The sequence below is a fragment of the Pteropus alecto genome, unplaced genomic scaffold, assembly GCF_000325575.1.
Source record: "Pteropus alecto unplaced genomic scaffold, ASM32557v1 scaffold166, whole genome shotgun sequence".
In the NCBI taxonomy this organism is placed as follows: domain Eukaryota; kingdom Metazoa; phylum Chordata; class Mammalia; order Chiroptera; family Pteropodidae; genus Pteropus; species Pteropus alecto.
The window spans coordinates 4,919,151-4,931,510 of NW_006439757.1; the positions used below are offsets into that span (position 1 = coordinate 4,919,151).

General features: G+C 39.1%; 1 protein-coding gene across 2 annotated transcripts in view; it reads left to right on the forward strand.

Annotated features, from left to right (window-relative positions):
• The window catches only part of FNIP2 (folliculin interacting protein 2), a 59,677-nt gene that overhangs the window by 4,741 nt on the left and 42,576 nt on the right, over positions 1 to 12,360 (forward strand). Inside the window, exons 3-7 of one of the 2 annotated variants that reach the window (XM_025050382.1) lie at positions 660 to 760; positions 863 to 934; positions 2,361 to 2,461; positions 2,637 to 2,726; positions 4,591 to 4,662. In XM_025050382.1, the coding sequence (XP_024906150.1) occupies positions 660 to 760; positions 863 to 934; positions 2,361 to 2,461; positions 2,637 to 2,726; positions 4,591 to 4,662 (436 nt within the window). The remainder of the gene's footprint in view (positions 1 to 659; positions 761 to 862; positions 935 to 2,360; positions 2,462 to 2,636; positions 2,727 to 4,590; positions 4,663 to 12,360) is intronic. The other variant, XM_025050383.1, reaches the window with a different exon arrangement.

The following is a 12,360-nucleotide window of genomic DNA, read 5'->3' on the forward strand; positions in this document are numbered from 1 at the left end:
GAGAGAGAAAGAGAGAGGAGGGAGGAGGGAGGGAGGGAGAAAAGGAAGAAGAGAGGGCAGTGCACCCTTTTGGATGACAAAAGGGATGAGAAAGACTGGTCAGAAGCTAAGATCATCAAATATTGTCAAAATATTTTTGTAAAACTTTAGCAGCACCAGACTGTCAGTTACCTTTTGGACCCTCACAAAACCCCGCCTGCACCAACTGGCGTTTCGTTCAACAGTGTTCATTATTCACTTGAATAATACCCAAGCATATTTTTGTTTTCCCTTAAGATGTATTCTTAGTCGCAAGAGAATAGTTATCCTGTTTCTTTCATAACCTATTCTTTCTATCAAGAGTTTATAAATAGAGATAATGAAAATATTTGTTTCTCACAACAAAGATTAAAAATGAACTCTGAGAAAACACTTGGATCCTGTATGAAGATATTGTGTATAAAGAAATTGTCAACATTAGTAATCATTTGGGGAAAAACAAGCAATCGCCAGTATAGATTAAGATTATAAAATGATCAATTGATGCTTTGAAAAATAGTTTTAATTACCCACCAAACTAAGGAGAGACCCAGAAACTAATAAACATTATTTTCTATTGCATTGCGCATCGTGTTGTGCCACACGCTAACTTCGATTTTGGTTTATTTCATGTGTGGTAGTACACAAGACCAGCTTCCGATGTCAACATGCTTGGGGAGATGATGTTTGGCTCAGTTGCAATGAGTTACAAAGGCTCCACCTTAAAGATACATTACATACGGTGAGTTTGGGCTTCTTTTTCTACTACTTGTGAGAAATGGAATGGTGATATTGACTCTTTAATTCAAAAATTCATTTCTCCCTCTTCTTTCCTTTTTTCCAGTTCTCCTCCCCAACTCATGATTAGTAAAGTCTTCTCTGCGAGAATGGGCAGCTTCTGTGGGAGTGCAAATAAGTAAGTGTGGGGCTTTGCACTTGCCCCCATTTTTTTAAGTGGCTATTTCTAAACAGTAATTCTTTGAGGGCCATTGCGCATTTTGAAGTGAGAAGCAGGATGAGTCCACGTTAACAAAAGGATCTTAAAAGTGGCCCTTTTTCTATTCACAGTGAGCGTGAAGAGGCCTTTGACTTTACCAGGTGGCCTTAGAGGCGAATAACTGCTTCTCTGTGTCTGTTGGGTCTCCGTCTGTTACCCACCTTTTCCTAATGCCATCACCAAGATTTCCTCTCTTGGAAAACAAAATGCGAAGGGAAAAAAAGGAGGGGGCCACATTAATGGGTTTATGGTACTTAACATTGTTTTATCCTTTAAAAAAAATTGAAAACTTGTTTGTTTGTTAGTTTGTTTATTTTTAAAGGGATGAATTCTAGTGAGTTTTTCCAGATTGCTATGGACCCGTGTGGCGGGATGGATTGTTTCTGTCACTGTAGCCTCTGTGATTGGTTGGTAGGCCATGCAATATTTTGAGTTTTGCTCCTGAGTTTTTTCTCCCTCTACTTTTATGCTTCAGCGTAGACTAAAGATACTGACATCTCTAACTTAACTCTCATTCTGGTACATTTGTTCACATATTTTGAACTTTGCAAACAGAAATAGTTCATATATTTCTTTTTTGAATAAACTTATGAGACATTTGTTATGCTTTGGTAAGTTTGAAAGAAATGTTTGTAATAAATTTAAAGAACATTCTTAGTGGTCAAGAGGAGGCTATTTTTTATAATACTGGGAAATTAAATATATATTCCTTTGTAGGTTTGGGTACCATTTTGACTAAGTCTGCTTATAGTAAATATAATAAATTATTAAATTCTGTTTCCTGGACATTTCTGTTTATGAGAATTCTAACTTCAGGTGTTTTAAACTTGAACTCTTCTAGAATTATATCAATTTCTGTTAGTGCCTTCTCATGAAAAAAGGTGTCGAATTGCTCCTAGATGTTAACTACGAGTCCAAATTAATTTCATTTTGGAGGTTTATGTAAAATTATCTTTGAAATGGATAGTAACATCTTGGGGGTCAGTCACTAAAGCAAAACTTAGAAATTAATAACAATATCCTAGGTGTCAGTCACTGAATCAAAATTTGTAGACTTTGATATCCCATTACGTAATGTGAAACTGTTAGGAAAGCATTGTTTACTTTTATAGGTTGAACTACCTCCCAAAAGCTTTTCTTGTCTTTTCCTCCAACGAATTCCCCTAAAGTTTAATTCCCTTTGGTAGGGAAAATGTGAGACTTTATTCATTTATAAAGAAATGACTAAATGCATAATGAGCAACTGATAAGCTGTTTGTATTTGAGAGTCTGTTAGAATACAGCTTTATTCACTTCTTGACGTTTTTTCTTCTCTCTCTCCCTTCCTTCCCCTCTCTGGATTTAGCTTGCAAGACAGCTTTGAGTACATCAACCAGGATCCCAATCTGGGAAAACTGAACACAAATCAGAATAACCTGGGTCCTTGTCGTACTGGAAGTAACCTAGGTAAATTGACCACACAAATGGGTTCTTTCTTTCTGAATACCGCTGTTGTTGGTGTATGTTTTGCTTTATTTGAGTTTGTTGTGTTGTTTGGTGTTTTTTTTTGCATTATCTTTAATCTGTGTTTATTTTTTTGTGTGTACTTTGTTTGCCCTCCTCTGTGTGTGTCTGTCCCTAGGTCTGCTGCAGGCATGCAGCAGCAAGCTGCTGCAGGGGGTAGCAGAAGGAGGACCTCTCCGGCTCACCCGGAGTGCTTCTTTCTTTGCAGGTTTGTGTGGAATGCTGAGTACAGTGTGACCCACACACATGTTAATAAATCCTGTGCTGGTTCTTAGAAAAAAATCCTATTTGGTGCCTCTCTAGAAATCCAAGGGGCTCTGGAGATATTAGTTTCAAATGCAGCCAAGTTCATGGTGTTTTGAAAATTTCACCAATGAACCTCTATTGTAAATGTCTTTGATAATACGCCAGGGTAAGCTGATTTTGGTGTGAAATGAGCCCTTAGTGTTTCTAAGAGGATTATATTTTCTGATTTTCCTAGGCCTCTTCTGCTGCTATGAACCTTTTCCCTTTACCATGGTGTCATTCATCCATTTATTCACCTGCATCCTACCTGCATAGCTTCTTCAAAAGTCACTCTAATGAGAGCATGGAAAACACACAACTGTCTCTTCCTCTCTCTCTCTCTCTCTCTCTCTCTCTCTCTCTCTCTCTCTCTCTCTCAAGTAGTGTTTGTTCTCAATAGCATATATGTGTCCATTGTCATTATTCCCATTCTAAGTCTTTTGACATATACATATGTTTGGACTTAATTGTTCTTATGTTTTTGTTTTATTTTTCATTCTTATTTTTCCTTCTTCACTTACCTGACACTTTCCAGATGAATTAAAGCTTCTTGGTTGTATGATTGGTTTAGAATGATACAATCTGTTTCTATTCTTCTAGTGATGACCCCTAAAATTTCTCATAAACATCACTAGCCCATCATTGTGAAATGACATCACTGTCTGTAAGAGATATTTATCTCTCTCTCTCTCTCTCTCTCTCGTAGTTTATATGCAGTTTCTAGGTTCTTTACAGGTATAATCATCTCGGTCCCTCTGGGTAGGTAACATCTGATATTTAATTGGCTTTCCAGCTAAGGCTGTTGAATGTCTCCTGTGGTCTGGCATGATTAACAAATGTGGGAAACCTGCATCACTAACATTAAAGGTTGCGTTTGTGGCAGATGGCATTCTCTTCTTCTTTGTAGCCTGAAATGTGCTAAGCACCATGGTTAACTGACACCCTAATGAAACTGACACCCTCCCACCTACTTAAGAGTGAGGATAACATGTTTATATATTCTCTTTAAAATTGTGAGAATAAACATGCTTCAAAAAATAGCTGACAAGTATAATAATCAGGCAGGGCCCTGGGCTTCAAGCTGACTATAGCAATATGTCTTCTGTCCTCTGACTCAATAAGTATACAGTTTAGATCAATCTGAAACATTCCTAGAAGTCTGTAATACTTTAGTGTTTTCTAAAATTCATGCCAGGACATGAGTTTTCCTAAGTAACTCTACAATAATATGTGTGTATATGGAGAAGAAGTGGAGGAAAAAATATTTGAAAATGAATATAAGTGTTTTGTATCTGCCAAGAGAGTAGATTATAAACAGAGAAACATTTTTTAAATTTATGAAATGGTTTTCAAATATTTCTCTTTCCTGAGTTGCCAGTATTACTACTAAAACTGATTATACAGCATTTTGAAAATACAGTGCTATTTAAATACTATTAATAATGACGAAAGTGGCCAAAAGTATCTGCCTGAGAATGTCTGTTCATTGTATCAACTGCATGATTAGTTGATTATTCATATTTTTAGAGATGAACATCACTCAAAAAAGTTTATATGCTACAGCAGGATAGTTAAGGCAGATAGTTACTTGATTCTGTTTTCTTCTAACTCTCACCATCATCTGTTTTATGTATTTAATTTTGATTTCTACTTAATCTCTGTATAAATTTCTGCCAGTCATCATTAGCAGTAGTCTACTTTGAAATGTAAAAAGTATTGCAGTCATTTTTAAACAACTTGTTCGTCGAAGAGCCCAATAACATGGTTTTCTTTTGCCTTTATCTTAGCACACAGCACTCCAGTTGACATGCCAAGCAGAGGACAGAATGAAGACAGGGACAGTGGCATCGCTCGATCAGGTATTTGTTCTTCCTTTTACTGGTTTAGCTAATAGAGTGAACTATCCATAATGGTGATGTAATTGGGAAAATAGAAGACAGGCCTCATCTTCTAGATTTCTCTTCTGCATATTCTAAGATGGCCTCATAAGTCTGAAGGTCTAGACGTTTGATGTACAGTGTCTAGGTGTGATTGTGCAACATGGACGGACAAGTTTTTGTAATACCCAAACTCATCTGAGACTAATGTATCTTGAGAAATTTCTTTTTAGAGTGAAACTAATTGTACTGGGAATTTGCTTGCTGAGTGTTCAGTGTAAAATCAGAGGAAGGAAAGCATGTGTGGAAATAAATCTACCTACGACTAAGGGAGGGCTTTCCAGCTGACTTGGTCACCCTTTCTTCTGTCCTAGAGTCACACCATTCTGGATTTTATCTCAGGTACCACTTCTCTCCTTATCTGAAGACTCCAATTCTTCTAATACTGCTTTTAAGATCTCTTGGTTTCTGCTTCAGCACACGATTGTGCTGTTGATTTTTGGTTTGTGATTCTGATTGGAGATGGCTTCTGTGCTGTAGAAGAGAGGTAGTGAACTGATGATCTGGCATTTGAGGACTTGGAGAGGCGTGGGGCTTGCCTGATGAATACACACTGTGCACACAGCCTCTAGCTTCCATCGAAGACTAGGAGCACCCTGCTGGTGTCACCAGTGATGCAGGCCGCCTGCACCGGATAGGCCAGCCAGTCGGCGCTCGGACGCGTTAAGGCCGTGTCCAGGCCTCGGGTGCCTTCCTCCCGACCTTTCACGCATTTCTGTTTCCAGCTCTGGCCCTTAGACACAGCTCAAAGGAGTCCTTGTGTTCCTTCTGTGTAGTACCGGAGCCCTTCACCCTACATGGTACCCCTTAGCTCCCAAGTTGTTAGATGCAACTTGTTCCTGAATCCCCCCATTTGGTTTATAGATGTCACGTAATGGAAAGTACACGGCATGTTTTTTATGGTAAAATAAAAATAGTTGAGTCATTTCGTTCTACATAAAACTATTGGGAATTTTTCTGCATGGGAGATTTGTCTCTTCTCTCTTGTCCATTCATTCATTCATTCATTCATAGATACATATTTTATGCTTTTGGTTATAACCCAGTACTACTTTATTTAGTTGCTCAGATTGTTCCAGCTTTGTCCATGGAAGCCATGAAGCTCTTTTAGTTGGATGCTATGTTTCTGTAACATACACATTTTACTGTTTGTGCACACGCACGTGCATGTGTGTGTGTTTTTTGAACACTTCCTTACTCTCTAGCATTACCAGGTGCACCAGACTTGTCTTGTTTCCTACTCCAGACCTAGAATCAGCCATTTTGCCACAGAGCCCTGTCCTTTCATTAGAGAATGGTATTAGATTCCAAGATCTGGGTACTAGATACGCTTACTGCTACTGTAGTGTCATTTCTTATACCCTGTCAGCTGCCAAGCAAAATATATGAGTTCATGCTACCTGTGTGTATACATATACATATATACTGCTACGTGAAACATCTGTACCTTTATTAAGTTGAACATGAGTTTGTACTGGGATCTCCATTATTTATAGCCCATTACTACATGGACCATTCTACCTTCCTCCCCTTGCTTAGCTATAAATTCCTATTCCAACAGTGAGAAACCTGGCTCTCACCATTTGCCATCCATTTAATCAGTTGTTTCACTTCAGGATACATATATAGCAGTGTCAAAGTTGTTAACATGTGCCCCTGTAGAGAATGATTTTATTAACTAGGGTACGGTGCTTAAGTACAGTTCCTTTTACCTTTAGCCTCACACATGTCCACTCATTACCAAGGTCACCTAGGTCAGCACCTTTCGAGGTGGGGGAATGTTTGTAGCTATGCATACTATTCCAGTAAAATCTCTGAAATCACAGCTGACACCAGTTCGTCTTGCAGCTGGCTTCATGAGTGCTACCAGAAATTCTGATAATGACAATTTAGGTTTGAAGAATAATTTAAGGTTCTTTTTTTCCCTCCCAATAGTCCAGTAAAGCAGTAACTGTAGAAAAGCTTTTTTGTTTGTTTGTTTTTAAATCATTGTTTATAGAGAGAAACTTGTTCCAGGATAAAAAAGAATTTTAAAGGAGATTTTGTAATTCTCCCTCAAAAGGAAACCTGAAGTTCTTTGTCTTCTCCCATCAGTCCCTTCTGCATGCAACCTGCAAAGGACAGAATGGACGGAGGACTTATTTCAAGTTCAGCGGCAAATTTGTTGTTCTGTGCATAGTGTCCTCTGGGAATACAAAGAGCCACATGGGCTTGAATTCTTAAAGTGGTTTACTCTGTCGTTAGAGAACTAAATTATTTTGGTGGTTCCACAGTAAGGCCAGTTTGATACAATTGAAATTAAGGAGTTAGAAAGGGTAGCACTGATTCCTGACCAGCCACAAGTCACATTAATTTATTGAATAACAATTTTCTAGCCCCCTATCTTATTAGGCTCTATCAGAATTTGGGGTGTTTTTGAAGAAGAGTAAAATATAGCACCTGCCCTCAGGAAGAGTTACATGTAAACTAAGAGTTAAAGTAGAGTGTGATAGATACTACCTCATAAAATGCAGTGGGAATAGTGGAAGAGTAAGTACCTTTGCCTGGGAAGCCAGAATGGTGGCCTCATAGAAGAGGTGATATTTGAGTGACACTTTGTAGGTAGAAAAGAACTGCATCAGAGTTTAGGAAAAGAGCATTTCCGAAAATAGTTAGTGCAAGGGTGTAGATCCTCAAGAGTACACTGTTCCAATGTTTGAACGATGGCAGGACTAGAACATAAGGTCGGGCATGCGAGGGAATGTCAGGAGGTGAGGCTGGTTATAAAAGGCTGTTTTGAATGGTGCCAGTGCCACGCTAAGCAGTTTGGATTTAATCTTGTTAGTGGGGCCAGCTAAGGGACATCACTTGATTGGCTCTACATTTTAGATCCATGCGGTACTTCACAAACTCTGCTCCAGAAAAAACTGAACCGATATAGTCATGGCTAAAATAGATTACTGATGATACTTTGTAATTCAGCAAGGGTAAAGGGGCTGAGGGAGATGGGCAATAAATAGATTTTTTTCCCATTAACTTTATTTCAATATAATTTCCCCAAACTTTTGGCATTTCTTACTACTCTGTGTGAAACTAATATAAAATGATTATCTGATTTAGCATAAATCCATAAGTCCATTGCTTTTTCCCTCTCTCCCTTTTTGTAATAGTATCTTAAAATATATATACAACTTCTTTTCTTGGTTATCCAGCAGCTTTTTGTAATAACAGGAAAGAAAATCTTAATTCTGATCTGTCCTTAATGCATTTTACTCCTCATAATAAGTACTTCAGTTCCTCTTTGCATAGTTTGTAACATACACTAAGAGAGAATAAGAAATAGAGCAATAAAAAAAATATCCACCTCATTTATTGCTTAACTAGTTAAAAAAGACCAATTTTTTAAATGAAACTTCTTTAGTAAAGGAACAAACTAAATAATTAGTTCACAATGTTGTTTATGCTATAATTTTAGCAGTTTACTCAAAGGTATTTGCCTTACTCCCTGAATTTTTGGAATGTATTAAGAAAGTCAAGCGAGAAATATATATTTTATTCAAAATTTAATATTTGTATTCATAGACTTCTACTCATTACAAGTTTGAAAACCATTTTTCTAGTGTTATTGTGGAAGACAAGAAGTAGAAGTAGGAGACAAAGTGAGATATTGTCACTTAGCAAAAGATTGGAAGAAACCTGAATGCTTGTTACTAGGGATTGGTTAAATTGCATGCTTCCCAGTAGAGGAGTACCCTGTGGCAGTCCAAAGGGCTGAGGCAGCTCAGCATGCCTTAAAATAGAAGAGTTCTCTTAGATACATATTTTAAGTGAAAAGAGAAAGATGTATCAACAGTATGTTACAGTAGCCTATCTTTTGTGTTTCAGAAAAAAAGGGGGCATATACAGGATCTCTCTCTACATATAAAGATAGATAAGTGCATTCATAGGATGTCTCTGGAAGGGGGTACAAGCTGGGACAGGAATGGAGGGGAAATGCCTCTCATTGTATTCTCTTTTGGATATTTTGAATATGTCCTCTGTGCACATATAAACCAAAAAGATAAATTATTTTTAAGAGGGTCTTTTAGTGATTGCCTTTAGAAGTTTTCAAATAAAGTCTTGAGAAAGAAGAGGGAGGAATTCAGCCATACTAGGAGGTAGCATAGGCAGGGCTCAGTGACTGACAGGACATGGGAGGTGGGGACAAGCTTTACTCTCCAGTTTCTAACGTGGGAAAACAAGTGGGAAATGATGGCATTAAGCAGTATGAGGAAAGCAGGAGGCCAGTCTGGGGAGACAGATATTGAGGTAATTTTTTAGTCAGAAGAGTCTGCTGGCTCCAAAGAGGTAGATTGGAGCAGAAGCTAAAATTTGGAAGTCTCAGTTGCGTGAGCAGGTGAGGTTCAGAGGATCAGGACTGAGACCATGGTCAGATCCTCACTAATCAATCACCTTGACTTAGGTTTAGATTCTCTACCTTATCAAAATGTCCACATCATTAACAAGAAAAATAATTTCTTCATTCTCTATAAAACTGCATTTCCTCTGTTCTTAACAGTAGTAAAATAAGCAGATTGGTATGAGGAACTTCTAATATGTACTTGCAAACATTTTTATTTGTTTCAAAGCGAACCTTCAGGGCAAGACTACACATCATCATAGTGTTTACTGGGACATGCGTTTTGGCCACTGTGCAGATGCCCGATGGACCCCACACTCAAAATCTGGTTTGGATGTCAAGAATGATAGCACCGCACATGCACCAAAAGGATATGGAAAGATTTGTCACCCACATAAGGGGGCTTTCCAGTGAGGGCAGCGTGGCCTTCCCTGGCCACTCACAGAATGACTCGAGAGAAAGGAAAAAGAGATTGTCTTGGGGTTCTTATGGTGGTTCGGGGGCAGAGCCAGGGTGAGGGGTCCCGCGTGCGGTGTGGACTTCCCACTGGCTCCAGTGGAGGGAGCACCAGCTTGCTCATCAGCTTGCTTAGGTGTGGGGCAGGAAAGGGAAGGGGGTGGTGGTGAAGCTCGAAAGCAGTCAGCAGTCAGACATCAAAAGATGGAGTCAGACTCTTTATTACCCCCTGGGTCACCGTCGAATAAAGCGAAATGACATCCCATTTGTACCTGAAGCCTTCATCGACTTAACTGATACAGTGCTTTGTAGAGAGGCGTGGGAGTCAGGGAGTGTGCTGTTTGTGTTTGTTGTCTGTGGAGGGGGAAGGCAGCGGCACCCTGCTGACCTGGCACGCATCCCCACAGGCAAAGGCTCGAGCTGGAGTCTTGAGTCTAGGCAGTACAACTAACGTTCCCCTGGGAACACGAGAGAAGGGGAGGCCTCTGAGGAGCTGCTAGGAGGTCACCTCCCACTCACTTCTCTGTCTCCTCTGGGAAGCTGTCATGAGACAGTTTCTCATCACCTCCAGGGCTCTGATGAGATGTGGGGTTCTCTACCCTGCCTGCTCACACTAGAGCTGCAGAATATCCAGCTGCTCAGCTGCAGTCTAGAACTGGCTCCCCAGCACCAGGGGCTCCCACAAGTCGTGTTGCAGGCATATGACCCCTTTTGTGTCAGTGTTGCCCTTTTTGGAGTGTTGGATGAGGATTACTGGGACCTGGGACCTGGGACCTTAGGCTTATTCTTCTTTTCACTGTCTATGTAAGTAATAAACTGTCCAAATCTAAAAATGCCTTGTATCTTTCCCGTCAGACCTTTAACTTGAGCTTTGCCTTGTCTTTTATACATGTGAATTTAGCAATCGGTGCTATAGCTTGGGCAGAACTCAGTTGCCTCATTTCTTTCCACTTCTCACATTTCCAGGCAGACCTTTGGCATTCTGCAATGAAGATTCATCTTCACCAACTTCATGAATTTGTTGACTCTTCCGCTTTAGCTCTTTCCTTCTAGACTTGCCACAGTCTAGAAGTCTAATTTCAAAACACCGTTTTTCACAAATAAACTTTGTTTTTTAGAGCAGTTTTAGGTTCACGGCGGAAGGTAAAGAGAGTTCCCATGTCGCACCCCCTTCACATGCATAGCCTCCCGCATTGTCAGCATCACCCAGCAGAATGATATATTCTGTAAGAATAAATGGATGCTAGTTGAGTCTTCAGGCAGGAGGGTGGGGATGAAGGACACATTTTAAAATTGAGAGTTAACTAGGTACAAAATGTTAATAGTAATCTCTTGGTGATTGGATTTTGGCCACTTTTTATTTTCTTAGTGCACAAAACTTTAAATAGTTTTGCAATCCATATATGTAATAACATTTTTTTTTCTAATTATAAAAAGAGTCTAAAAATGATACTAAAAATATTAAGGAGCATTAAACATAACACTTTTAAAGCTGAAACAGCCTATGAATAATTTAACTAAAAGTCTCACATTTTATAACTGAGGCACCAGTTGGAGAATTTCTTTACCCAGCTCACAGAGCTATTTGGGGGCACAAGTCCAGCTGGGGCTGGAATGCACCCCACTTAAGTCTCATGCAAAACCTTTTCCGTATCCTGCGGACACCAGGCCCCAAAGCAAAGGTGGTGTGAGTTTACTGGGCAGAGCCCACGCAGCTCTGTTTTTAAACAAGCTCCTCAGGTGCTTGGGGTGCACGGCAAAGCCCTAGCACTGCATCACACTGCACTGCCTTGCAGACCGTGAGCCTAGCCAGCAACAAATGCACTGAATGAGGATTGAACAGATATCTGAATCCATCCTTTTCTCATGAGTGGCAATAGGTTGTGGGCTAACATTAGGCCTGGTCTTGCATTTGAGAGTATCTTATTTATGATATATACCACAGCACTTTTCCATAAAAATCTTATTAAATAATATTAAAATAATTTTGATGAAAAAATGCTGGATAGCACTAAGTACTTTAGCTTAATATTTCATTTATTATAAAATGGTGAGTAAAAATTATTCACCATTTTATGAGAAAAGGAATATTTTCTTCCCTTTTTTATTATTTTAATTTTTTGCCTTGCCTTTTCATGTCTCTATTACAAGTCCTAGGTTCTTTTCATAGTTAACTAATCAGAATTAGTAACCTTTTAGTACCTTGAAATGTCTTATTTAGCCCACCTTTTCCAAGAATTAGCAGAGAGAGAGTGAATAGCTAACATTATTGTATGGGGCACTGGGCTAAGTGTTGTACATGTACTGATTTGTTTAATCTTCACAGAAACCTTAGGAAATCGATCGACATTTGTCAGACTTTTCTATTGTCTGCAGCCCATGCTAATGCATTTTTTTGTCAAGATTCAGTAACCAAACATCTTTATATGTAACAAAAGTTTCGTCAATTAACGCTGCAGTGTATTTTGTTTTCATCTTTTTTAAATGTTGGTTTCGATCCAGTAAACAATCCATAACCCACTAGCAGATCGCAGCTCTCATGAAAAATACTGAGGTATGGTACTTTATTGTCCCCATTTTGCAGATGAGAAAGCTGACAGGTTAAATAAACTACCCCAGTGTCACAGTTACTGAGTGGCAGAGCTGGGATTTGAACCAGGAGCCTGGGCTTTTACTCAGTTTTCTAAACTGAGCTACACAGCAATAAAATTTCCAGAAAAAATTGAACCTGACGGTCGTCTCCATCTTGCTTCTGTAATGGGGAGAAAAAAATGTTTATAGTACAG